The following is a 27,260-nucleotide window of genomic DNA, read 5'->3' as shown; positions in this document are numbered from 1 at the left end:
GTTATGCTCTTCCATATCGAAGATATTGCATTTTAGTTAGAGAATTAGGGATAGCGTAGCGCTAGTGCACTCGCCCCTCAGTCTCGAGTCTAATTCCTTGATTTGATAACGCAAATGAATACAAAAATCTTACGCATGCGTAGAAACTCGTACCTTTGAGCTGTTCGGCAACTCGAACCAGTTTCCCTACTCGTTCAGCGACATTCTTTGATAAAGGCATCAGGCGCTGTTTCTTCTCATTGCTTGATTTTTGTATAATCTAAAGAACAAGATACAAGACTCGGTGTAATGATGACTGCTAGTGCGCATGCGCTCCTTAACAAGTCATGTGATTATAGTTTGCATGTGGTTCATAGCGGTTTTACTTAAACTTTACTATGAAACTTCTACAAAAGTTCAGAGAATCGTGAGCGTGTTCGATAATCTTAATAAAATCATGTTTTTTGACCAATCAGAGCGCGTGTTATATCTAAATAATTTTATAACTTACATTAATAACTAGTTCAGACACTTCACCATAAGCAGCAGCGGCATCACGTCCTGATACTAGAGTAGCGTACTTGACGTCTTCTGATTCTGACTTAGCAGCAGCAGCCTGGGAAATAACGAGTGAATACAATAATGAATGAATGGAAGGAAGGAAGGTAGAAAGAAATCCAAGGAAGGAAAGAAGTAAGGATGGATGGATGGGATGGGATGGGATGGATGAAAGGAAGGAAGGAAGGAAGGAAGGAAGGTAGGATGGATGGGTGGGTGGGTGGATGGATGGATGGATGGATGGGATGGATGGATAATAATAATAATAATAATCTTTATTTAAGCACGGTAACTCTATCAATATCAAGATAAAAAACTTAATGTTGCTCTACCTAGAGGCCGTAAAAACTATATTAACAAATGATAATTATGTAAAATATACAAATGCTACACTGATACAATAAATATACGATTGAAATAAGATAATAGGTTAATTAGATATATTTCGTAGAACTAAAACGATTAAATATTAGTTGTCATCAGTGCAAAACCTATAGCTTTTTATTTTCTTTTTAAATACTTTTAAGGATCGTTCTTCTTTTAATGACTGAGGCACAGAATTCCAAAGCCAGGCTCCAGTAAAAGCAAAACTATTTCTGAAATAGTCAGTTCTGGCTTTTGCAATTTGTAAATTTTTAGAAGAACGCCTTAAGTTGTAAGATTGAGTACCAATCTGGCTGGAAAACATATCTTCTAAATAAAAAATAGATGGATGGATGTTTGGATGGATAGTTGGATGGATTGATGGATGAAGGAAGGGTGGATGGATGGATGGATGGATGGATGGATGGATGGATGGATGGATGGATGGATGGATGGATGGATGGATGGATGGATGGATGGATGGATGGGTGGGTGGATGGATGGATGAGATCGATGGATGGATTAATAGATGGATGTATGGATAGATGGGTGGATAAGTTGTTAGATTAAAATGGATGTACGGGAATGGATTTATGTATAGCGATGGATGGATTGAATGGGAATACAATGAATGGGATGAATGGATATCATTACCTTGCACATCGTCAACATATCAGTAATAGCTTGCCTCCCCAGATTAGCAGCAGCGATCGCGTCGTCTTGGTTACAAGAGTTACCTGCGGCAACCGTTTTAGCCGTTGCCAAGGTAATACCTTTAGTACTTCGGATAAGGTCTTCTGGAGTTGCATTACGTGTTGGAGGAGATGGAGAATTAAGAACCTGGAATAGAGATACCGATGAGATGGCTATGACAATACGAAGGAAGCCCGAAGAAGACCCGGAAACTTACCAGTATAGCTTGTTTGACAGCTTCGTTTGTTTGTTCAAGAGCGCGTGTTCCTCTTGTTGTCTTGTCTTCCACGGTTTTGACCGTCATGAGCAAAGACGACACGTTAGATACCATTGTCTAGGAAGAAATATATCAGAAAAATGAACCTCTGGGATCCCTGTGGACAGGGTTATGCATGCGCTCTGAAATGACGCATCATGGTCTAGCTTGGTCACAAAAAAACATCACATAAGGCATAATATACAAAAGATCTTTGTACCCAAGCGAGACCACAGTGCACCAGGTTTGCCACAAAAAATATCCATGGCAAAAACAAATTTACTCTCAAGAACCGGAAGTTAAGCAGGATGGAGCGAGGGGGGGATGCTTTCGTCCATATTTGTATTTCCGGCTACCGTTATTATTTATCTAACCTTTGCAGCAGCCTTGAGCGGTTCTACTGAAGGATCTGAAGCAGGTTTACCGGAGGAGTTCTTAGTCGCGTTGATCAAATTTCCCAGTGCCGATGCGACGTCTCTTGCGGCGTTGAGAAGCATTTGCTAAATGACGAAAGGTAAAATATCAACGTTGTGAAATACAACACATAACCTCATCATGAATGCGCTCTCTAAGAATTCCTGGACTTGGTATCAAGTGTGAGTAGAGTTCGTTGCATCTCTCCCTCGATTTGCTATGACGAGTTAATACATACCGGTCGCTAGGGGTACTTTAGATACATTGTGCAGGGATACCTTAAACACAAGCACTCGTCAAAATTCAGTCTTTACTTTCTTATGATGGGATACTTGTGCGTCACTATCATAAGTACTGGGATACCTGTGCATCACTATCATAAGTACTGGGATACCTGTGCGTCACTATCATAAGTACTGGGATACCTGTGCATCACTATCATAAGTACTGGGATACCTGTGCGTCACTATCATAAGTACTGGAATACTTGTGCGTCACTATCATGAGTACTGGGATACCTGTGCATCACTATCATAAGTACTGGGATACCTGTGCGTCACTATCATAAGTACTGGGATACCTGTGCGTCACTATCATAAGTACTGGAATACTTGTGCGTCACTATCATAAGTACTGGGATACATGTGCATCACTATCATAAGTACTGGGATACCTGTGCATCACTATCATCAGAACCAAGAGCAGCAGCGCCTAACTTGACATGATCAGCCAGTCTCGAAACACTGCCAAGAGATGACTCAGCTGCCGTAGCTAGTACATCCTGAGTAGCTTGAGCAGCAGCAACCAGCTTCTTGGTGTCTTCTACTAATACCTTTGCATTCTTGAGGATATCCTCTCTGAAAACCATGAATTATTAATAATATTTAATATAAAAAAGTTGTCTGCCTTTAATACACCCCTTTAACCACAGGTTAAGAAGTCATTATGTCAGAAAATGGCTAAGTAACCTAAGATGGTGATGTGTCTGGCAATAGAGCAGTTTTCGTATGACTGTGAAAAGCTCACGGCACGAACACGGTCGTGACACGGCAAGGCATGCCCCAGACCAATCACATTGCACGAGAATTTACTCTCCATCCAATCAAATACCCGCAACATAGAACAAAGACGGCGTGGACAAAGTCACGCCATTGACACGGCACTGTCAGACCAATCACATTGAACGAGAAAAAAAACAGCCAATCAAAACTCTAGAAAACATCACGGTCACGGCAAGGCACGCATATACGGCATGAACTTTTTTACAGTCATAGGAAACCTGTTCTATCTGTATATGGAGACTTTGCACCATCTTAAGTGATGGCAGCCTTGACCGGAGGCAGAAACAAATGAGTCTTTTCCCCCAGGGAAACTAAATATTTATTATAGTTTTAATCCAGAAAATAGGAATGCAAACGGCATCACAGACCAAGCATTTTGATTTGCTGTTACGTTTCTTGCTACATGATTGGCTAAAATGTCTACCACAGAGAGCCCAATTTATTATTTTACCTGTGATCAGAGAAGGAGTCATTTGTACTTTCAGGATTCATCGTGCCTGCTGTAGCGAACATGACTGTCGTGTCGAGGTCATTGACAATACCATTAATGGCGGCACCTGCGTTGATACATGCCTGGGTACCACGGGACCCTGCCATGAGGGCAGCCAGAAGATGTGACACCTATAAAATAAGACCATGTGTCATTCTCTTGAATGTTATTTCTTTATTTACTAGGAATGCTTTTCAGCTATGGTGCAATGTTTTCCCATTTCAGACCATGTGTCATTCCCTAGAGTATTATCACTTTTTTAATCAATGTCCTGGAAAAGCACATTTCCACCAAAAATTCAAATAATCCCAAAACTACTCCCACTCTTAATACTAAAAACAGATTTTGATTGGTTTGATGCGATGCGATGTTGAATAAATGTTTTACCTTTTCAGAGACATGTCTGCTATTGTCAGTGAGCTCCTTTTTGGAGTAAGGATCGTTAGGTCTGTTTTGTACAGCACCAGCACTTTGAACTAGAGCGATACATGACTCACCAAGACCCTGAACGTTATGCCTGACGCGCTGAGCAACCTGGAAAAATACATGGAAAATGTTGATTGTAGTAATGATGATGATAATGATGATGGTAATGATGATGAAGATGATGGTGGTAATGATGATGATGATGATGAAGATGATGGTGATGGTGATGATAATGATGATGATGAAGATGATGATGATGTTGGTAATGATGGTGATGATGAAGATGAGGATGATGATGATTATGGAGATGATGGTGATGATAATGATGAGGATGATGACACATGATGGAGATGATGATAGTAATGATGATGAAGATGATGATAGTGATAATGATGATGGTGAAGATGATGGTAATGATAATGATTTTAAATGATGATGAAGATGAAGATGGTGATGATGGTGTTCATGATGATGATACTGATGATGATTGTGATGGTAGTGATGATGATGATGGTCATACATGATGATGATGATGATGTTGATGATGGAGATGGTGACTCATCATGATGTGTTACAAAGTGAGGTGATGGTGGTGATGGTCATAAATGTGGTGGTGATGATGATGCATAATGATGATGATGATAGAGATAACGATGATGTATGATGTTGATGAACGACGGTGGTGATTAATGTGATGAATATAATATTGATGACAATGGATTGGTAATAGTGATAATGATGACGATTCATTCACCTCTTGGTTACCAATAGTAGCGACAGCACCTTTAGATTTCTTCGCGATTTCATCATACAAATTACTAATATCTTTGGCAAGAGGTCCCAGTTTAGTTGGGTCTGAATTGGTCTTGCCAACCTTAAATACAAATGTAAAGACCTTACTATGCGTGAAACTAATAGAAAACACTAGATGGTTCTAGAAAGTACAAGAATGTGCATGCTAGAGAAGACAATGTAATAACGACAATCCTTGTTGTAATGCCTCTTCATCAAAATTCAACACCAAAATGGCAAATAAGGTTTTGCACCATCACGTGATGGCAGCCATGTTAGATGGCAGGAACAATACAATCGTTTAACAGGCACCTGACCATATACCCCAGTCCTAAAATACAGTCCCACAATCCACTGCACCACAGAGTAGTTCCCAGTCTCTCACCATATCCTGTGCTTTTCTCGTCAGTTCTTTCATTGCTTTAGTCATGCATTCTTGGTAATAAACAAAAGGTTGATCGGCCTCCCTTATACGAGCATCAACAGCATCCATCAGAGGACTATCGATCTGTCAATCAAAGTTAATCATGTGATATAAATAACCACGAGGAAATATTTTATAAGGCTATAAATAACCAAGTTAACCACAATGCACCTGGATTGTAACATTTCCAAGGTAATCTGCGTGTAGTGTTTACATGCTTCTCTTGATTATGATGACAGACAATATGGGCGTTTTCATTTCAGACCCCATACCACTATCTTAAGTATTATTCTTTTCTCTACGTCCAATTAACCTAAGAGGTTAATTGAGTTCCCAAAAGAGCTGTAATCAATCTTGAATGAAAACGCCCAATAAGGAGGTATTACGGGGGTGGTGGTGGGGAGAGGCGTTGTCTACTTACACTAGTAAGAGTCTTGCTAATACTGTCCACCAGACCTGATACCACACCAGATTCACTGGCTTCTTCTTCTACTGTGTTCTTCAAGTCTTCGATTGCATCTTTCATGTTTTCTGCTGCTTCGTCAATGGCTGGATGAGCCTGGGTATTCTGTTGAAGGAAAACAAGGAAGATGTGCATTGTTCTATACCTGTCTGACCGTCCGACTGATCGACCGACCGACTGGCCGACTGACTGACCGACAGACCAACCGACTGACTGACCTCTGACCTAGAAATGGACTGACTGAATGACCGACCGACCGACCACTGACCTAAAGATGGACTGACTGACTGACCGACCGACTGACTGACCGACCGACCGACCGACCAACCACCACTGACCTAGAGATGGACTGAGTGACTGATTGACTGACTGACCCATCGATTAAGTTAAAGTAGGCCATATAATGATTTTGGCGGAACAAAAATTCTCTTGTATCAAATACCTTGGGATTGCCTCCCCCAGACTTGGCAGAGTACATCATCTGCGCAGCGCACTCCGCTACTGTCTTGGTCTGGTCCAGTAAATCTGCCTTTCGTTTGTTGTTACTCATGAGGGATGCTGCACCAATGGTAGCGTCACACAACGGCACCAAGAAATCTGTCATCTTGGCAACCTTATATGAAAACACATATAGCGTTACTCTTAAATAACAATTAATCATTAATTTATTAACAATTGAAAGTAATCGTTTTTGTCTAGAGAGGTAGACATGTGACAGTTGCCAACTTAGTACTAGTAAACTTGTAACCCTTCTTGGATAATATCTTTGAATGGGAGGGGTCTGCCATTTTATGCGGTCATCTGAGTCATGGCTAATATCTTACCATTTACAGAAATTTTAAGAACAAAGGCAGATATTTTAAGATTTTTTAAGAGCAAGGGTAGATACTTTACTCAGATATCTTAAGCCCCTGATTGTTGGTCTCGCTGAGGCTAGAATCCACGCACAACAGGCCGGTGCCCAACCAACCCAGCCCAACCAACCATCTCTTTAGCCATTACAACAAAAACCCTTCAAGTTTATCAATAGTTTGAAACATCAGAGCGCTGATCAAAGACAAGGAACGATGCACAACAGTGTTTTATCAATCTTCACGGGCGGATCCAGCCAAAACTTTAGGGGGGGAGGCTAATTGAGTTTAGGGGGAGGCTAATTGAGTTTCTTCCGTCAACACAACGGAAAACCACTAAAAAAGCATCTAATTCTTCAGTTTTGTTTTGTTTTTCTTCTCTGCTGAAGGGGGCAGGGGGCTTCAGGCCCCCTCCCTCCCCCCCCCTGGATCCGCCCTTGACCTTTCAGGCAGATACAATCCAATTATAACCATCTTCTAAAAACACCAGTTATTGAGAGAATTCAATTCACAATTTCTGGTTACAATACCTCATGTCCAATATTCTCTGGTTCTGTCTTAGCAGCCACAGCAAGTGGATCAACGTTGCTGCTGATCTGAATCAGATTCTGCTGCAACTTCTCTTGGTATCCCTGTGGTAAATAGACAAATCATGTCGGTACAAAACTTTAAACTAGGTTTGCAAAGGATGATGGGCAAATCAAATCTTGTCATTACCCGTAAGGTATTGTCAGTTCTTGGTTCCAGTCCTTCACTGATACTAGCGAGGGCTGCCTGGTCAAGATCGTTGATCACATGATTGATTTTATCAAGGGCCTCGTCACATTCTCTCTGACCAGGAGCGTTATCTCTGGAATAAGATAAAGAAAACGTTATTAACAATTTGTATGACATGTCACGCAACAGCAAATGTGGTCACGTTGAGTATGTGAACAGCTCTTGACACAGACACAGTCGTTACAAGGCAAGGCATACGCCAAACCAATCACAGTGTGCGAGAATTTACTTTGGATCCAATCAAATGCCCGTAACACGGCGTCAACACGACATTGCCAGACCAATCACATTGCGCGAGAAGACAATCAACCAATCAAATTCTAGAAAACATCACGGCACGGCACGACAAGTATAGGGCGCTGAGCATTTCAGTTATATGAAAACTGCTCTATTAGGCTTTTTATAAATCTTCCTATCGCAGGTATTCTACAACGTTTTTTTAGAAACTACAAAACCAAGGATTGGGTATTCTGTGGCTGGACTTACTTAATGGCTGTAATAAGCCTCTTCATGGCTTCAGCCACACCCTTCGCAGACTGTTGCATCTGATACATTGCTTGTTGGTCTGATGGATTGACCACACCTATCTTGGCTGCATTGAAGTAGTTGGTGCCTGTGGTAGCGACTGATTTACCTGCCATTATCACGGGCACCTGGGCCGAGCGGGCCTGAAAGAGACAGAAAATTCGGCTCAATGTATTACCATTGCTCAAGATGCCTAAGGCGCACTTACGAACGCAAAAACTTTGGTTATATTGCCCAAAGATTCTCAAATAAAGACCAGCATGTTTACAAATTTTAAGGCTTGCTTAACGAAGGGAAAGGATTGTGGAATATCTATTGTTATGTTAGAGATGAGGCGGTAAGCCTCACTAGATACACCGTGCTGACGAGGCCCAATACAGGCCAAAACAGCTGTCCACGGTTTTTAGTTGAGCTGGCTCATTTTTTACGCGACTTGAAGTTGTGAAAGGCTTGTATGGCACTCTTCTTCAGTCGTTTCATACAAGGCTCGTAATTTACCTAGTACGCATGTTCTTATATGATTTCCGAGCCCATCCCACACGGCTTACCGCCTCATCTCTCATGTACTACTTTTTCGTGGGATTCTACTAGCTCACTAAATACACGGTGCTGAGGAGGCCCACTACAGGCCGTAACAGCTGTCCACGGTTTCTAGTTGAGCTGGCTCATTTTTTACTCATGTTTAACTTCCTGCACTGAGAGCACTGAGTAGAAGTAAAATGAAGGAAGGGAAAGCCCCAATGCCTCCCAACCTTTAAATCAAGAAAGGCCTGGTACTGAGTATTGTAGATTACCTCATTGCTAATTTTAGCAGGAACAGAAGCGAATTCTGGAGATAGAGCATAAGCTGTTAGACTGTGAACACTGTTCCTCAGGGGTTTGGTAGCATCTGCGCAATGCAGTCGGTTATCTTCATTCATGTTACCAGCAAAAGTCTAAAACAACAACAAAAAAAGAAGATATAACTAGCTAAAAACTAGTGTGAGCTGCGTCGGTGTTCCTAATGAAACAGTAATGATAAAAAGGTAAATTGTACGCCGTGAAAAGATGAAAAAACGAAAAAAAGAGACGAGAGTAAGAAAAATCTCATTATACAATAGCTTACGAATTTCTCACACGCTAATTGGTTATTTTTTTATCATCAATAAAAGGACAGACAGATAAAGCTGGAAGGTGGGTTTTGGCTATTTACTTTCCATGGGCTGCCTGTGGTCTTACCTTAATATTCTTCACGAGGTTAGCGGTATTGTTAGCCACGTCTTTTGCCGATTGAACAAACTGTCTTTTAGCAGCAGGATTTACTGTCTTTGCTGATGCTGTTTTACAAGCATTACAGAGAGCAGACGTGTGCTTGGCTACCGATGTTGCTGCTGCTAGTACCTAGAAAATTTGTATCATAATATTAACCAATCATATTGCGACATTTAGTTCAATATTTTGAACCGGCCAATCAGATAGCACATCGATATAATAAGAGCGTGAGAACGTAATAATCTGATTGGCTAAGGCCTAGGGCAAACGTCGAACTTTCCATGCACCGAACTTAATTACATCAAAGAATGCCGCCTCATTATCACCTGATATCCATTGTTTTTAATGAGTTCGGTGCATGGAAAGTTCGACGTTTGCCCTAGGCCTTACACTGTTATCGGTTCAATCTCTGTCTAGTTTATTGTTATCTGATTGGTCAGTTTTATAAAAGAGGTCCCGGTTAGTGTATCTGCACAGTAATAATAGCTAGCTTTTCTTGTTATGTGTTTGCTCAGGGGAAGATCACTTCCATTTTGCGCTCAAGCTCGAAGCATGTTTTGTCTGGTTTTCGTGTCACGTTTGACCAATGAAATCGCGACATATGGAGCACAAATGAACAAGGTTTGTGGCAACATGATTCCATTGGTCAGATAAAACAAAAAATCAAACTAAACCTTTGTTTGAAAACTTAGACTACAAGATAAATCGATCAAGCTTCAAGATTAAATGGAAATGGTAGTTCTAGGGGAGGCCATCTTATAACTTTTTGCATGATCCCATCAGATTTCAAGCTAGGCTAAAAATAACTCATACGCTGATTGGTTGGTGGGTCTGACGTCATTTTTGGAAAATACTGCTTTTTTTTCTAGGCATCATTCAATCAATTCTGGCTTCAAAGTTTAGTTTTTATGGACAACTTTATGAATTTTAAACGAGGCTTCTTGTGGTTTCATTAAGGGTTTCTCACTTTTTGTTGGCTTGAATCAGGGTCCAGCAAGCTACCGCAAGCATCGTTGATTTCTTGTTTGGCTTTGATAAACTTCTCTTGATCAATGAGACCTGGTCTCCCAGCAACACTAGATGGATCGGCTACTGCTACAAGGTATGCAGCCTAGAAGAAAGGGAAAAAATGATGCTTATTAACTTTTTGATTTAACTCAGTATCTCCTTGATTAATGATTATGAGAAGAGACGATTTGTGCAAGATAGGAAGTATAAGAAACATTAATAGAGAACTCACATTGCTAGTGAACCTGAAGAAAGATGATGATATAAAATGATGATGATACAAGATGATGGTGTTGGTGGTGATAATTATACTTGATGGTGATGATGGTGATGGTGATACATTATGATAATGATGATGGTGATGATGATACATGATGATGATGATACATGATGATGATGATACATGATGATGATGATGGTGATGATGATGATGATGATGATGACAATGATGATGATGATAATGATGATGATGATAATGATGATGATAGTGATGATGGTGATGATGATAATGACAATGATGACGATGATGACAATAATGACAATGATGGTGATGATGATGGTGATGATGATAATGATGGTGATGACAATGATGACAATGATGGTGACGATGATGGTGATGGTAATGATGGTGATGATGATGACAACAATGATGATGACGATGATGATGATGGTGGTGACGGTGATGATTATCATTATTACCTGTGCAGCAGACTCAGTTAAGGCACAAACAGCATCAGATGCTCTTCTCACAGTTTTATCAAACTTGTTGTAATCAGCTGATTTGATGCTGTCAGATATTACTGGAATAGCCTCGGCTAGATCCTGAGACAGACGGAAATAAGTGGTTAGACAGAGAGTCAGACGTTAAATGTTAGACAGATGGATAGAGACTGGGTGTGGTCAGACAGGCAGACACATCACATCTTGTAGTAAGGATTTCCTACAAGAGAATAACTCCTTACGATAACTACTTATGGACGACTTTACATACTTTCCTTTTCATACATAACTCAAGAAGAGCAACAACGTCCGCGATTTATAGACTCCTTGCATGTTACATCAAAGCAGCTCAACTTGCAAGACAAAACAAAAGAATTTCAATCTCCTGAGAATTGGAAACCTTTTTTTATGTCCCCCAAATTGAGCTGCATTACGACATGCTGCAAGGAGTCTATATGAACACACACAAAACCTGCTCTGTGTGGCTTACATAGCTCAGTTGGTAAAGCATCGTGGATTTGAATGTCGTTCTAAGCCTGAATTTTTTCCGGCGTTTTTAGTAGTACTTATTGTTCAATCTGATTCATATATATATATTCATATATCCCTACAGACATCTACGCAAGGAAATGAGTTTAACTCCCCATCAGACTTAAACATCTTACTCCCTGCCCCCCAAAACACATGCCTACTGCCGATTCTAGGGAAATACACAGGGATCCCACGTCTTCTTGCCTTACCTTTGTATCTTTGGACACATGGTCCAAGCAGTCAAAATAGGTGTCGTCATTAACCGGTTCAACAGGATTGTCAAGTATATTGTTCATGGCCTGGAACAAAAAAAAACACAAAAATGTCAATTATTTAATACCTGTCGTGACGCAGTTGGTAGGTCTCGACATATGATAGGTGACTGTCCTAACATGTTGAGAAGTGGTAAGAACCTTGTGTAGCTTCCTCAGCTGCTGTAAATACCTGTCATTGCTTATCGTTTAATGAACGATTTAAGTCCAGTGGCGGATCCAGGATTTTTCAAAGGGGGATTCCGTTTCTTAAACTGTGTATAATTCTCTTTTGTTTAGTCGATGTTTGACAAAAAAATTGGCTCTAATCACCTAATTTACTATCTAGTAACAGACCAAGCTATGATAACACGACCCAACACAAAACTACTAATATTTTTTGTATTAAAATTTATATAAGACATATTTCTATTACCTAAAAGATCAAACCTTCAAGGGGGGTTCCGTGGACCCCTTCGAACCCCCCCTGGATCCGCCACTGAAATCCCATATTTACAACCCCAACTCCCCATACGGGGCTCTTCCATGAAGTTTGCTCCTCACAAACTGCCACTACATTATATTTGCAGCACACGTCACTAAACTCACACGTTGGTTTTTGGTCGTTAGTGTTCATTACTTGTTCGCTATTTGGTCACTACTTGTCTTTCTATAGTTAGTTTATGTCGTTACTTACCTGTATGTTCCGTACAGCGTTATCACATTCCTTCTGTCCTGGAGCGGCAGACATACATGCGTTCAGTAGCATGTTAATACTATCAGTAACTCCTCTATAAAGGAAATGAGTATCTATACAGTTATGATAAAGTATAATATTCTCGCAACGAGGAAATGAGTATTATATAAGAGTAATATTTTTAGGCCAAAGAAATAATACTCAAGGGAATGACTTGTGATTTGTATTGGTAAGATGCAGTAGATCTCCTCACATTGGAAGTTATGTTTTCCATTTCAGACCATGCATCATTTCTTGTAGAACAAGATTTTTTATTTGCATTGTATCCATATTCATGTGTCTTCTCGTGCACAACCATTAAACAAAGAAATGATACTCTAGGGAATAACACGTGGTCTTAAATGGGAAAACATTATGTCCAAAAAAAGGTAAAACGTAAAACGTAAAAGGTAGTGGTTGCCCAATTCTCCTGAGCCAAGGGCTCAAGTTTAATGCATTCGAAGGTACGCCCTCTACCCCCTCTAACTATCAGTGCTCGAAAGTCGAAAAAGACGTGGAGTTCCTGAGAATCGAACTATGGACCTCTAGCTCCGAGGGCCACGCACTAACCAAGGTTTCCAAGCTAAAAAGGTCTATCTCTAGAATTTTCCAGTGTCCACCAAAATAATTTGAAACTTAAGTATTTGTGTTTAATATATATTACCGAGCAGCATTGGCCAATGCGTTCTTAGCGTTGGGTGCGTTAGGATCAGTAACCAATGATTTGGCAGCGAGTAGAAGTTTACTGGAAGCAGTTGAAGTGTTCTTCAGGTTACGGACCATGGTGCCCTTGGCAGCGTCATCCTGTGAAACAAGAATAAATGTACGAATGAATAAATGAACGAATGAACGAATAAATGAATAAATAAAAATGGGAAAATGAGAACAGAAAACACAAACTCACCGGCGCCTGCCCAGCGAGGGTCATACCGCTGTCCACCAAGTCCTGATAAGATACAGAGAACTTCTTGGTGGAGGTAGCAAGCTGATTGGGTGAACCACGTGACGCAGTAACGACTTCACCGGCGGCGGCATTAAGTGCGGCTCCAGTTTGACTGACACGTTCTTGTACTTGATGGTAAGGCTTGTTGGTCTTGGGGAACTGCATAGAGAACACATAGGAATCAAGGTTAGAGTAGCATTACTGCACTCACCTCTCACCTCTGGGGTCATGGGTTACCTCCTAGACTCAACATCACATGTGAGTTTGCTGGGTCTCTCAACTGATTCGGGGTTTTTTCCCAATTTCTCCTAACAAGCTAACAAGCTAAATTCCAATTCCATCTGTGATCTGTGTCGAGCTGTGCCCTGACTTTGATCAGCTCAAAGGTTGTTTCAGGGTTTAAAAAAAGGAAAAGGCTTGAAGGTATTGCTCTGTCTCATTTTTATGAGTGCTACGGGTCTGAGTACCACGGGTTAGAGTACCACGGGTTAGAGTACCAGGGGTTAGAGTACAACGGGTTAGAGTACCACGGGTCTGAGTACCACGGGTTAGAGTACCACGGGATAGAGTACCACGGGATAGAGTACCACGGGTTAGAGTACCACAGGTTAGAGTACCACGGGTTAGAGTACCACGGGTTAGAGTACCAGGGGTTAGAGTACCATGGGTTAGAGTACCACGGGTTAGAGTACCACGGGTTAGAGTACCACGGGATAGAGTACCACGGGTTAGAGTACCACAGGTTAGAGTACCACGGGTTAGAGTACCAGGGGTTAGAGTACCACGGGTTAGAGTACCACGGATTAGAGTACCACGGGTTAGAGTACCACGGGTTAGAGTACCAGGGGTTAGAGTACCACGGGTTAGAGTACCAGGGGTTAGAGTACCACGGGTTAGAGAACCACGGGTCTGAGTACCACAGGTTAGAGTACAACGGGTCTGAGTATCACAGGTCTGTTATAGCAACGAAGACTTACTTGTCCTGCAGCCAAGGCTTGATTTGAAGCAGACACAGCCTTGATGGCTTCGTCTACGTCACGTTGACCAGGGAGGCAGTTAACACAGTTGTTCAAAGCATTAGATACACCTTTTGCAACCTATCGATATAAAGAATAACACCTTATTGAATAACCAACATCATGGCTGTCATCCAACATAATTGACATTCAACATTGCCGTCATCCACCATGGCCGACATTCAACATGGCTGTCTTCCAACTTGTCAGACATTCAACATGGCTGTCATCAAACATGGCCGACACAGCAAAACAAACTCATGGGTTACCTGTGCTAGTTTCTGTTGGTTGTTCGGATCTCCAGGTTTGGCCAATGCATTCTTTGCTTCCGCTAGAAGTTTCCCTGACTCAACTATGACGTTACGCGCAGACTCAATGAGTTTTTTCTGCGCTTTTTTGTCACGTGTTCCCCCTGCTACCCCACGCACTGATGACGTCAGAATCTTGAGAGCGTTTGCAGTATCACGTGCTGCTGTGCCGGTGAACTTCTCGTTACCCTGACAACCATCAATTATTCATTAATTAATATTTTCTAGAAGCCTTAGAGAAGACAATTTTAATGTGAAAAAGGCCCTTTGCAGTTAACGGTCACGTGTCTGTACTGGTGAGCAAAATGTAGTTTTATTACGATCTCTCGAAACAGGTTGTAGAAAGTTTGTTTGCTCACCAGTATATTTCACCCATGGGAATCAAGATGTTCATTCATTTGCTCTCAGTGAATTAATCAGCACGTGATTACTGAGCTACAAAGGGCCTATCATTGTATTGATACCGCTTGAGCCTGCACTTACCCCAGCAGCAGCGGTCAGCAGTTGTGCCATGGATGATCCAACACTCTTCGACGTGGCGCCAAGTTCAAGAGCACATGATTCAGGCTGTAGAAGAAAAGAGTTTTCTTTTTCAAATATAATATCAGAACACTGACATAACTTTCACTGACCGTCCTATTGATGGTTTTCACGTCGGCCATGTTGGAGGAACTTAACAAAAGAATTGTCAATGAATTCTTTTGTTATATCCTCCAACACGGCCGCCGTGTCTTTCGTTTAATTTAATTCTCTTGGGAATGGTTGAAAACCATCAATTCGGCCATTTTCACTAATAGGTCATGTTCTCTTAGTCCCCTTACGTTAATCACTTGTCTTAAGACATACAATAGATAAGAAAAGAGTCTCCTCTCCTTTCCTTTCAGAAAAAAAATATATAAAAAATAGTGTGCAGCGAGTGTTACAAAAAAATATTGGCAACATAAATTCCTGCAAACCTCCCCAATTATCAATTAGTTTAGTTTACAATTATTCAAAGAAATTTGTAATAATCCTAATCATAAATCTACTGGACCATTCCTTATGAACTTACTCGTACAACCCAACTTACTGTTTCACCAGGAAGAGGAACCAGTTTTTCTTCATCAGCTGCTGCTTCAATAGCCTTTAAATCATTTTCAAGTCCTTTTAATTTCTTCATTGCGCTGTCTAACTCTAGGGTACCACATGCTTCTGCTGCCTGTGAAATAATATAGCATTAGATTAAATTAGTAAGTCATGTTGTGATTGGTTGATGCGTTTTAAAAGTGTTTTTGAATGGTTCAGAGAGGGAGCTATTTAAGAAATCTCGCTTTCTGGTTGATGGGCAGCCCGTGCATTACGAGATGACAAAGCACGCACATACACTTTCTATTTCGTCTCCAAAATAATGTCTAGTCTAATTTGTATTTCATAAAAGAAAACGTGTGCGCGTAGTGTATTAAGTCGTAAAGCACTTGGGGATTTACAGAACACTAGATAGGCGTTAGAAGAAGCATGTCACATTTACATTTTCTATTCTTCAGTAAAGGTACTATCACACAATCTCTCGCACATTTGTTTTTTTTTACGCAACGTTTTCCAGCAGTGATTAGCAACCCTGTAATATTACTAGTTCACCTTATCAGCAGCATCTCTCAGATCGCTCAGCTTCTGTGCTGTGCTCTTGGCAAAGTTGGCCAGTTGTGTAGCATACATTGGCTCTCCTACTGTTGGTAAAGCAGCTTTTGAACACGCAACCATCTTGGCCACTGGCTAGAAACACACAAAAAACAATGGGCATAACAGTTAACTCCATAAATTTGATATCGCCATAGTAATTGGTTTTTATAGTGACTGGTTGTCATAATAGTGACTGGTTGTCATAGTAACTGGTCGTCATAGTAACTGGTTGTTATAATAGTGACTGGTTGTTATAGTGACTGGTTGTCATAGTAACTGGTCGTCATAGTAACTGGTTGTTATAGTGACTGGTTGTCATAATAGTGACTGGTTGTCATAGTAACTGGTTGTCATAATAGCGACTGGTTGTTATAGTGACTGGTCGTCATAGTAACTGGTTGTTATAGTGACTGGTTGTCATAGTAACTGGTCGTCATAGTAACTGGTTGTTATAGTGACTGGTTGTCATTGTAACTGGTTGTTATAGTAACTGCTTGTCTTGTGCACCCTTTAGATTAGTTTCACATTTTCAAGGCAATAAATATGTTTAGTTGTTAACCTTATTGTATTTTTTTATTAATTTTTGGGTGGTCCTATAACTGACCCGTGGCACACCACATTAAACAATCACTTGAAACATTAAGAAACATTAAAATAGATATCACTCACCACAATGAAAAGCTTGGACTGATTAATGAGGCCAAGTTGAGCACTGGGATCATCTGGGTTGTTGGCACATTCTCTCAAAGACTCGAGCAGCTTGGCTATCTCATCTTCAACCGGCTATAGACCCAAAAAAACCAAACAGTTAACAAAGAAAAAGCATTGCCAAGCAGAATACACCAGCCGTCAAACGTACCTTGAACATATCATCTAGCTGTTGTTGGGATGTCTGGTTCCTGTTGGAAGGACCAGCTGCTTGTGCTGCAGCAATCAGTTGTGTAGCCTGGCCTGTCGCTTCCTTGGCTGCTTTCTAAACCCAAGGATTTGGTTACTGATGATGACGGTGATGTTGCTGATGATGGCGGTCATTGTGATGATAATGGTGATGATAGCGATGGTCATGATAATAATAATTGATGATACATGATGACTGATGATACATGGTGACTGATGATAGATGATGATGATGATACATGATGATGATGTTCGTTTTGATGATGGTGATGACGATAATGATACACGATGATGAAGATGGCGAATGTCGTAGTGGTGTTGATATCTTACCTCTAACCGTTTCACAAGTTTCTTTTTCAGGGCATCACTGGCAGCAGTGTTCGTCGCTGAACGAACATCTTCAGCTGCTCTTTTCAGCTTTTCTTGTTCACTCGCATCATTTGGATTACTGGCTGTACCCTGGAAAACGAGAAAAAAGTCATATATTAAAAACTAACCCAGTTGGCTCAGTTGGTTAAACAAAATGCAGGAGGTTGTAGGTTTAATTCCATTAATCAGTGTCTTAAAATAACTTAGGAAAAGTTATGCCTTTGTATCTAATTTAGAAGATAAATCCTACCCTAAACAATGAATACGGTAAGAGTAAATGGCTTGCACCCACGTGTTGAAGTTTGTTGTGAAGTGTGATTGCCGGGTGAGTGTTATCTTGAGAATAACTGTTGTTGGGGGTGACTGACGTTTTGACAACCTCAGCGAAGTCATCTTCAGAATCAAGTGAGAAAACGAAAGAAATACTGTGTTGTTAAAGGTTGCATTAGAAGGTTTACATACCTTAGCAGCTTCAACAAGCTTTGCAGTGGCATCGGCCAGTAACTTAGCAGCGTCCAACAGTCTCTTCTGAGAGTCATCATCATCTTGAGTCTCGGCTTCTGACTTGATGCCGGTGACCAGCAATGATGTGGCCTGTCATAAACAAAAACACAAACACTTATTGACTGCACATCTGATAAGGTTTTGAAACTAAAATACAAAAGTACGATTTAAAAAAAAAAGTCTTTTTTTATTTATACACGGTAGGATTTAAAGCTAGAAGCTTGTGGAACCATGTATCCTCCATACACGCTCCTTACTACATTCGAATATTCTATACACACAACTCTCAAATCACATGTTGATTTTTATGGAGGGAGGAAAACCAGAGAACTTAGAGAAAACCCTCGTAGCATAGGAGAGAACAACACCTGAAAAAAACTCATTCGCATGTGGTGTCCTCAGGGCTCCTACAAGCGACCCAACTTTTGGACTCACAGCAATGAAAGACAATGCATTAGCAGCGTATGCCACCCATGCCACAATATGAACAGCAGTAATGGCAACATTATTGAAGTACAGCACAGTTTATCAAATAGAGGATATTACATGGGTGCGCAGAGATACGAATTATATCTTCGAGTGTTCATTTGATATCTCAGGAGTGAGCGCAGCGAACGAGTGAGATATCTAAATTGAACACGAGAAGATAAAATTCGTATCTCCAAGCGGCCATGTAATGTTCTGTTTATTATTTAGATATCGATGAAACTTAAATAAAACAAAAACTCAAAAACTCTTTCCTAAAATACGTTACCATGTCAACAGCGATATCTTCACGTGTGAAAGATATGGTATCTTCCACTGGTGAAAGATATCAAGTTTTCGACACTAGAGAAAACCTGGTATTTCATCGATATTAAAATTTATATAATAACATCTTTTATACTCCTTACCTGAGCTAATATTTTAGCTTGTTTGACCATTTCACCAGCATTGCCCATACTGTTAAACAGTCTGTCTGTAGCACCAAGAATGTCATCACAGGTTTCGTCATATTTCTCGCCCACCTTTGGCTTGATTCCTCCCTCGCGGACCTTCGTTAACAATTGATTTAGAGCATCTCTGACGCCCTGAGCTGCTCCATATAAAGCTGTAAGGTCCTCGTCCTTGGGGTTTGCTTCCTGTTAAAGTGAAATAAAATAATAATAATACTCAAGGGAATGACACATGGTCTGAAATGGGAAAACATTGCACCATAGCTGAAAAGGATTACTAGTAAAGAAAGAAATAATACTCAAGGGAGTGACACTTGGTCTGACATATGAAGCACTTAAAGAATAAAGCTGACTCTACAATACCTTACAATTGTCTTCAGTATCCCTGACAGCCTTAGCAACCAGTTTTGCCGCCTCCACTACCTGATCTTGGCACATCTGACTGCTGATGGTCGGAACGACGAGCTTCACACAAGCAACAAGCTGTGATGTGGTCATGGCTGTGTCTTTAGCTGCTCCTATGACTTTGGCCTGGTGTGCCATGTCTGGACATTGACTGGCAATGTTCTTGCCCTTCAGCACCAGAGTTGCCGTTGCATTGGCAACTGCCTGAGCGAGCTGTAGAAGCATTTCCTGGTGGGGAAGAGGAAAAAGAGGTATCAGCAAGCTGGCAAGAACTGTAATCATCAGCATCATCATCATCATTTATATCATCATCATGCATCATATTTACATCATCTTCATCTTCATCATAACCATGCATCATCATTTATAGCATCCTAATCATTATCATCATCATGCATCATCATCATTTATATCATCATCATCTTCATCATCATCATAACCATGCATCATCATTTATATTATCATCATCATCATCATTATCATGTATCATGCATCAACATTTACATCATCATCATCACCATCATTATCATGCATCATCATCATCATCATCACCACCATCATCATCATCATTTACCTGTGTTTGTTGATCTACTTCTGGTTCTCCCATGTACTCTAACAGCTGTGCTCCAGATGATCCCACATTACCTGCTGCACTCAAAAGACGTCCACGTTTCTGGAAACAAAACATACCTTCAAAGTTCCATCTACGATAATCTAACGAACATGCTCCCACAATCTTACAAAGTCAGGGGTTTTGCAAAACCTATATGACTACTTTAATGAGAGGCGTCAAAAAATGTTGAGATTACGTTTGGCTGTAACTACTGTACATAAGGGAAGCCGTTGAAAAGAGCGCTAAAGGTGAGTGAAATGATACCATGAAAATAAGTGAGCCGAGCAGACAAAGATATTGAAAAATTGTTATAATGGCCCTATAAAAATATTTTAAAAATCAAAATCAAAATCATCAAAATAAATAAAATGAGTAACTATTATGGAAATTTTTTTTAAAAAAAATCACTTTTATTTAAGTGTCTAGTCGTTCTAGCGCTTTCGCACTAATTGGGGACACTTTTCACTCACACGCACTACCACAACATTTAATATTCTATGCACACAACGCTCAACTCACATGTTGATTTTTATGGAGGGAGGAAACCGGAGAACCCGGAGAAAACCCTCGTAGCATAGGAGAGAATAACACATCAAACAAACTCAATTCACATGTGGCGACTGCAGGGCTCGAACCAGCGACCCGACCCGTTGGACTCACAACGGTGAAAGACGACGCGTTAGCCGCGAACGCCACCCATGCTACCCATAATTTAGAACATGGATGACACACATTTCAACAAAATCACGCAACATCACTTGTGTCAGTACACTATGCTAAGAAATTTGGTCAGTGGTTATAAATTTGTTGCAAGCTGATTGGTTCGAAATTTCAAAATGTTGCACGCAATGTTGCAGTTCTGTTCACACAATGAAATTTGTTGCGTGCAATATTGCAAGAGTAGAGCTCGATTCAACTTGCGTGCAACAAGTTTCAGGGGTAGACACGATGCAACAGTCCTGTTGCGTGCAATGTTGCGCGCAATGTTGCACCGTGTGCCTTAAGCTTAAAGCACTTCCAAAGCTCTAAAAACTTTAAACAAGAAAGGTGACAGAAAATGAAGAGCTACCCCGTCTTGTTCTCACCTCTTTGTCGCCAGTTGTTCCTTCTTGTGCGGCTTTGAGCATCTCAGAGAAAGCTCCAGCCAATCCACGGGCAGCATCTAGCAGTTTGTTACTGTCATCATTATCATCCAGAAGACTGGCAATCATCTTGATTCCCTTTGATAGGTCTTGTAGATTAGCAGTACTGGGTGAAAAAAGATCGACAATTGGATATCCATTAGCTATAATTAGGTAATGATTACTTTACACAGATCAGCAGCAGTGGGGGAAAAAAGATCGACAAATTGGATATCCATTAGCTATAATTAGGTAATGATTACTTTACACACAGGGGCGGATATAGGATTTTGTTCAGAGAGGGGTGCTGCGCACAAAGTTAACCCAGGGAGGGGTGCATCCCGTAGAATCAAAGGGGAAAAACGGTATTGGTTATCTTCAAAGTAGGGGCACAAAATGGAACCAGGGGGGGTGCGCATCCCCTGCACCCCTCCCCTGGGTCTGCCCCTGACACAGATCAGCAGTGCTGGGTGAAAAAAGATTGACGATTGGATAGTGATTAGCTACAATTTGGTATTGATTACTCTACGCAGATTAATCAATTAAGAACTCACATGACATTGACAGCTGCTCCTGCCGCAGTGTAGTTAGTGTCTTCTGGCTCTCCTAAAATAAAACAGCAACAAAAATATGTTAGCGCCGAAACACATGAGCATACTGAATTCTTCAGTCTACTGGTGGGGGGTGGGGTAGGGAAACTTAGAGGTGGGGTATTGGGAGTTTTGTCTAACCTGAGGTAATGTTAACGATGGAGGCACATGACGCGGACAGAGCAGCCAAACGAGAAGCAACATTCTGTCTTGACACATCTAACGTATTCTGCTTCCATTTCAAAGACGCCTAGAAAAAGTGGAAAAAAGATAAGAAATAAATAAACAATCTGAAGGAAATAAAAGAAGTTTATCAGGTGAAGCCGAAGATGATGTCAAAATTTGTCATACCATAGTAATAAATGACACCAAAAATTCTAAAAATTGTTGCCATAGATACCATGTTCATTGGCATGAACTCAAGAGCAATGTACTGTATTGTCGAAAGCTAAGGGAAATATTAAATTATTTAAAGGTTGATGAGTCAACTTAATTTTCATAATATGAATCCAACCTACAAAAGCCTTTTTGTCTCAGAAACAGTTAAGTCATAGATGACATCAAAATTCATGATCATATAGAATCATTGCCATGGTTACACTGATAAGTCAGTTACTGATAGTTAGTCACAGATGACTTCACAAAATTTTGTTGCTATAGCAACAAATATAATTGCCATGGTAACACTGATAAGTCAGTCTTACCGGATCTGAGCCAAGAGCAAGAGCATTGACAGGAGTCTTGAGTTCTTTATCAGCATTATCAATAGAATCAATGCCCTGACTGAGGCTACTCATATAGGCTTGTTGTGCCGGGGTCAAGTTGTGAAGCCTTGCTTGGGATCCCTGTGGTATGGAGAGAAAATAATCACATAGAAGAAAAATTCCTGAGCGCTGTGAAAACATCTCAAGTGCTTTATGCCTTTAAATGCTACGTTGAGGCCATATTTCAGATATGGACCCCATAGGCCTTTTCTTAGTTTGATAATCAGGATGCTTTGTGGTCTAGCTTGGGTACGAACAAACCATATATACCCCTTGCATTGATTTCCTAGAGTAATTATTCTGGGGGACAAAACAGTAGGCTGTCTTTTTTTGTGCAAAAAAAAATTTTGTCCCCCAAATAATTCCTCTTGAGATTCAGTGCAAGGGGTCTATAGTTTTTGTTTGTACCCAACCTAGACCACAATGCACCTCTCAAAAAAGGTCCATTTCTGACTTCTGAGCTTTCATGTGCTACAAAGTACCAATAAGGGTGCCATATTTAGAGGGGCTTAAGTAGCTTAACAGAATTAGGGCCTACCATGGGAGGCCTGTGTGCGGAGTGCGCTGACCCTGACATTGTACCATACTGAGCTGGTTCCATTTTACCCATGCTATATCGTGACGCACCTGGAAGATAAATACAAATTATCTATCAATATAAAATTGTAATCCTTTATGAAAAAAGAGACTGACCAAACCAGTTTGGCCAGTTATGATCAAACAGGAAAAACCTGTTTTGTGCTTGGGTTACTCAGCTCACCTTCTCCTCCTGTTCTTACAACGGCAGGTAATGCGACGGAGCCGACAGATGCGTGACCAACCTTATTGGTCTGTCGGTCCAGATAAGTCCCCCTGTTGGCAAAAACATGACACAGACATATCAGTGATTGCGTGACACTCAGGCTTATGATGGTCATGCAACAGCAAGGAATCAAAAATTTTAATATGAAAGAATTTTAAAAACTATTATGGTATAGAGTTGGGGGTAAAACGTCATCTCGCTTCAGGCTCATTTAGAGGACAAAACAAAAGAATATCAATCTCCTGAGAATTGGAAATCTATTGTTATGTCCTCCAAATTGAGCTGCTTTCTGACATGATGCAATGGCTCTATAATGCATGAGAAAATACTTTACAAATTGTCTGTCCTCTTTTATTCTTACTTTGAGGGAGCAACAGAATCTTCCTCCATTGTCGATTCTTCATCGAAATCTGGATCGTATCCTTCTAGACCTTTCCTCTGTTTAATTAAATGAAAAAACAATTCTACCTTTAAGAAACCATAACCTACGCTGAGGGAACGGGGGAAATTCAAATTAAAAAAAGTGGCATCAACATATATGAAAACTTACCTTTTTAAGAATGATGTCGATGTAACCAGCGATAAGCTGTGAGATCTTCTCTCCTTCAATGGTTTGAACTGAGTAATATGACTCGGTGTAGTCTCCAAAATCCTAAACGAGAAAAAAGAGAGAAAATGAAAAATTCCCTCTTTTTTCTGTTACTCTCTCCCTCACTTACACTCCTTCTCAAGGCTAGAGCAGAATCATAACAAAGTATGGCAGCAACGCTAATTGAAACTAACAATTGCAAAGAAATCGAAAAAATGAACGAACAAAATGAACTACACCTGGCAAAACAAAGTGTCAGGCATACACTAAAGTTTGTCATTGCTTTGTAAGTTTAATTGGGGGTCAATCAAGGAGTTAATAACATTCCATAGGCTTGTGCCCTCAAAAACTTTGTGTTTCACAATGATATCATAGAGACAAGTTTGACTAGCATCCACCAATAGCAATGGTTGCTGCAATGTTATTCTGCTCCTGTTATTGAGAAAATGCAATTCAGTCTAAGACATGCAACTTCTGGCGTGCTTTTTGATTGGCCTAAGAGGTAGCCAATGAGATGCTTTTTGATTGACCTAAGAGGTAGCCAATGAAAATTAAGTTATCTATGATATTGAGGTGGTCTTGGGAGAAGACAGACAGACAACTGACCAGAGTAAAGCTGTTTGGAGAAGCTGCCCATCTACGCACTGTCGTTAATGGCCAAGTTTTCATAACCTTGAAAAATAAGAAGAATTATGAAATAAATGTGAAATTTATAGATCATCCATTTGAATACTCCTGCTTTAAATCTGTTGCTCAGTGTTTGCTGTGTTCCAGTGAAGGTCCATGGAATTTCAAAGTGATTGTATTGCTTGAGTTGTGCATTCTTTACTTTACCGACAGTTGGTTTTGGTGAATATTTAGACACTGAAATGAGGCTAACCCTGAATAAATGAGTGTGTGATCAAGGAACACAGCAGTATTTCATGAATTCGTTACAAACCTCTTTTGTTCTCTCATCCACTCTGAGGATGCTTTCCTTTGTGATGCCAAGAAGTCTGGGGACCAGTTTGTTCTTTCCTTTCATTTTTTCCTTTGAAAAAAAAGAATTTTTCCCTCATGATTTTCTGTATAATTTGATTTTATATGTGTTTCTCTTAGGAGTCCAATTAATGTCACACAACACCTACCTTAACGAGGAAGAATGTCACACCATAGGTCTTGAGCCCACGACATAGTTGTACATATTTGTATCTTGCTTGCAATTCGTCCAATCCTGTCAGCTTCCTGTGTTCCTGAATACAACAAATAGAATGTGAATCAATGCTGCTGAAGCTGTTGCTTTTGTTTTTACTGTACTTCTGTTGTTGTTGCTGCTGTTGCTGCAGCTGTTGTTGCTGCTGCTGTTGTTGTTGCTGCTGTTGCTGTTGTAATTGTTGCTGCTACTGTTGTTGTTGCTGTTGCTGCTGTTGTTGCTGTTGTTGTTGTTGCTGCTGTTGATGCTGCTGCTGTTGTTGCTGCTGTTGTTGCTGCTGCTGCTGCTGTTGCTGCTACTGTTGCTGTTGCTGCTGTTGTTGCTGCTCCTGTTGTTGTTGCTGGTGTTGTTGCTGTTGGTGGCGGTGTTGTTGCTGCTGCTGCTCCTGTTGTTGCTGCTGCTGCTGTTGCTGCTGCTGTTGTTGTTGCTGCTGCTATTGTTGCTGCTGTTGTTGCTGTTGTTGTTGCTGTTGTTGCTGCTGCTGTTATAATGCAGATACCATTCTTACTTACTTCTTTGATTTTCTTGTCCACAGCTTTTGTCTTGACATATTCCTTAGGCAAGAATTCCTTCAAGCTATGAACAAAAATAAGAACAAAATGCATGTTAACAAAACCTGAAAAAACACAGATAAGATTCTTAATAAAACAAAATTATGTTAATGTCATAAATTAGTGAGGTAAACTACAAGAAGTCAATAAACAGGGTACTCACTCAATCAGTTTGTATTTGCCTTCATCAAAGTCACCAAACTGGACTTGTATTTGTATTGCACCAAGCTACATGATGATAGAAATAACAGAGAGTATGTTAATGGAAATATTTTCAAGAATAACTAGTTAATTAAGAGTAATTAATATATAAAGCTTGGTTGTATTGCTGGAATTGACATCACATGTGAATAGAGTTAGGTCTTTCCCTTGATTGAAGGTTTTTTTACAGGTTTCCTAGTTTTCCTCCTTAAGCAAAAACATGCTGAGTTCTAATTCAATCTGTGAGTTAGCCATGCCCTGACTTAGATCAGCCCAGAGGTTGTTTCAGGGTTCAATCTGTGAGTTAGCCATGCCCTGACTTAGATCAGCCCAGAGGTTGTTTCAGGGTTTGATCTGTGAGTTAGCTATGCTCTGACTTAGATCAGCCCAGAGGTTGTTTCAGGGTTTGATCTGTGAGTTAGCCATGCCCTGACTTAGATCAGCCCAGAGGTTGTTTCAGGGTTCTATCTGTGAGTTAGCCATGCCCTGACTTAGATCAAGCCAGAGGTTGTTTCAGGGTTCAATCTGTGAGTTAGCCATGCCCTGACTTAGATCAGCCCAGAGGTTGTTTCAGGGTTCAATCTGTAAGTTAGCCATGCCCTGACTTAGATCAAGCCAGAGGTTGTTTCAGGGTTCCATCTGTGAGTTAGCCATGCCCTGACTTAGATCAGCCCAGAGGTTGTTTCAGGGTTTTATCTGTGAGTTAGCCATGCCCTGACTTAGATCAGCCCAGAGGTTGTTTCAGGGTTTGATCTGTGAGTTAGCTATGCTCTGACTTAGATCAGCCCAGAGGTTGTTTCAGGGTTCTATCTGTGAGTTAGCCATGCCCTGACTTAGATCAGCCCAGAGGTTGTTTCAGGGTTTGATCTGTGAGTTAGCTATGCCCTGACTTAGATCAGCCCAGAGGTTGTTTCAGGGTTCTATCTGTGAGTTAGCCATGCCCTGACTTAGATCAGCCCAGAGGTTGTTTCAGGGTTCAATCTGTGAGTTAGCCATGCCCTGACTTAGATCAGCCCAGAGGTTGTTTCAGGGTTCTATCTGTAAGTTAGCCATGCCCTGACTTAGATCAAGCCAGAGGTTGTTTCAGGGTTCCATCTGTGAGTTAGCCATGCCCTGACTTAGATCAGTCCAGAGGTTGTTTTAGGGTTCAATCTGTGAGTTAGCCATGCCCTGACTTAGATCAGCCCAGAGGTTGTTTTGGGGTTTAATCTGTGAGTTAGCTGTGCCCTGAC

The 27,260-nt window shown here is 40.7% G+C and overlaps 1 protein-coding gene across 1 annotated transcript in view; it reads right to left on the bottom strand.

The window, feature by feature from the left end:
• The window catches only part of LOC116304195 (talin), a 43,325-nt gene that overhangs the window by 6,845 nt on the left and 9,220 nt on the right, over nucleotides 1-27,260 (bottom strand). The window contains exons 12-59 of the mRNA XM_089024018.1: nucleotides 25,991-26,055; nucleotides 25,789-25,852; nucleotides 25,212-25,316; nucleotides 25,025-25,114; nucleotides 24,691-24,756; nucleotides 24,046-24,147; nucleotides 23,857-23,933; nucleotides 23,454-23,545; nucleotides 23,232-23,320; nucleotides 22,634-22,774; nucleotides 22,071-22,179; nucleotides 21,894-21,945; nucleotides 21,304-21,466; nucleotides 20,180-20,278; nucleotides 19,564-19,833; nucleotides 19,159-19,386; nucleotides 18,224-18,355; nucleotides 17,723-17,851; nucleotides 17,355-17,468; nucleotides 17,165-17,278; nucleotides 16,454-16,588; nucleotides 15,906-16,034; nucleotides 15,320-15,403; nucleotides 14,798-15,025; nucleotides 14,490-14,609; nucleotides 13,474-13,671; nucleotides 13,234-13,373; nucleotides 12,531-12,624; nucleotides 11,792-11,881; nucleotides 11,031-11,153; nucleotides 10,291-10,434; nucleotides 9,291-9,452; nucleotides 8,867-9,007; nucleotides 8,034-8,215; nucleotides 7,488-7,620; nucleotides 7,301-7,402; nucleotides 6,362-6,532; nucleotides 5,878-6,024; nucleotides 5,418-5,540; nucleotides 4,995-5,114; nucleotides 4,202-4,348; nucleotides 3,776-3,945; nucleotides 2,937-3,120; nucleotides 2,224-2,349; nucleotides 1,811-1,927; nucleotides 1,555-1,740; nucleotides 491-595; nucleotides 154-259 (exon numbers count right to left, since the gene is read on the bottom strand). Of these exons, the coding sequence (XP_088880144.1) occupies nucleotides 154-259; nucleotides 491-595; nucleotides 1,555-1,740; nucleotides 1,811-1,927; nucleotides 2,224-2,349; nucleotides 2,937-3,120; nucleotides 3,776-3,945; nucleotides 4,202-4,348; nucleotides 4,995-5,114; nucleotides 5,418-5,540; nucleotides 5,878-6,024; nucleotides 6,362-6,532; nucleotides 7,301-7,402; nucleotides 7,488-7,620; nucleotides 8,034-8,215; nucleotides 8,867-9,007; nucleotides 9,291-9,452; nucleotides 10,291-10,434; nucleotides 11,031-11,153; nucleotides 11,792-11,881; nucleotides 12,531-12,624; nucleotides 13,234-13,373; nucleotides 13,474-13,671; nucleotides 14,490-14,609; nucleotides 14,798-15,025; nucleotides 15,320-15,403; nucleotides 15,906-16,034; nucleotides 16,454-16,588; nucleotides 17,165-17,278; nucleotides 17,355-17,468; nucleotides 17,723-17,851; nucleotides 18,224-18,355; nucleotides 19,159-19,386; nucleotides 19,564-19,833; nucleotides 20,180-20,278; nucleotides 21,304-21,466; nucleotides 21,894-21,945; nucleotides 22,071-22,179; nucleotides 22,634-22,774; nucleotides 23,232-23,320; nucleotides 23,454-23,545; nucleotides 23,857-23,933; nucleotides 24,046-24,147; nucleotides 24,691-24,756; nucleotides 25,025-25,114; nucleotides 25,212-25,316; nucleotides 25,789-25,852; nucleotides 25,991-26,055 (6,208 nt within the window). The remainder of the gene's footprint in view (nucleotides 1-153; nucleotides 260-490; nucleotides 596-1,554; nucleotides 1,741-1,810; nucleotides 1,928-2,223; nucleotides 2,350-2,936; nucleotides 3,121-3,775; nucleotides 3,946-4,201; nucleotides 4,349-4,994; nucleotides 5,115-5,417; nucleotides 5,541-5,877; nucleotides 6,025-6,361; nucleotides 6,533-7,300; nucleotides 7,403-7,487; nucleotides 7,621-8,033; nucleotides 8,216-8,866; nucleotides 9,008-9,290; nucleotides 9,453-10,290; nucleotides 10,435-11,030; nucleotides 11,154-11,791; nucleotides 11,882-12,530; nucleotides 12,625-13,233; nucleotides 13,374-13,473; nucleotides 13,672-14,489; nucleotides 14,610-14,797; nucleotides 15,026-15,319; nucleotides 15,404-15,905; nucleotides 16,035-16,453; nucleotides 16,589-17,164; nucleotides 17,279-17,354; nucleotides 17,469-17,722; nucleotides 17,852-18,223; nucleotides 18,356-19,158; nucleotides 19,387-19,563; nucleotides 19,834-20,179; nucleotides 20,279-21,303; nucleotides 21,467-21,893; nucleotides 21,946-22,070; nucleotides 22,180-22,633; nucleotides 22,775-23,231; nucleotides 23,321-23,453; nucleotides 23,546-23,856; nucleotides 23,934-24,045; nucleotides 24,148-24,690; nucleotides 24,757-25,024; nucleotides 25,115-25,211; nucleotides 25,317-25,788; nucleotides 25,853-25,990; nucleotides 26,056-27,260) is intronic.

The sequence above is a fragment of the Actinia tenebrosa genome, unplaced genomic scaffold (genome assembly GCF_029948245.1).
Source record: "Actinia tenebrosa isolate PJP-AT-01 unplaced genomic scaffold, QUT_ActTen_1.0 PGA_scaffold0__85_contigs__length_37466705, whole genome shotgun sequence".
In the NCBI taxonomy this organism is placed as follows: domain Eukaryota; kingdom Metazoa; phylum Cnidaria; class Anthozoa; order Actiniaria; family Actiniidae; genus Actinia; species Actinia tenebrosa.
The sequence above is the reverse complement of the archived record's forward strand: the minus strand, read 5'-3'. Positions and strand labels throughout refer to the sequence as shown.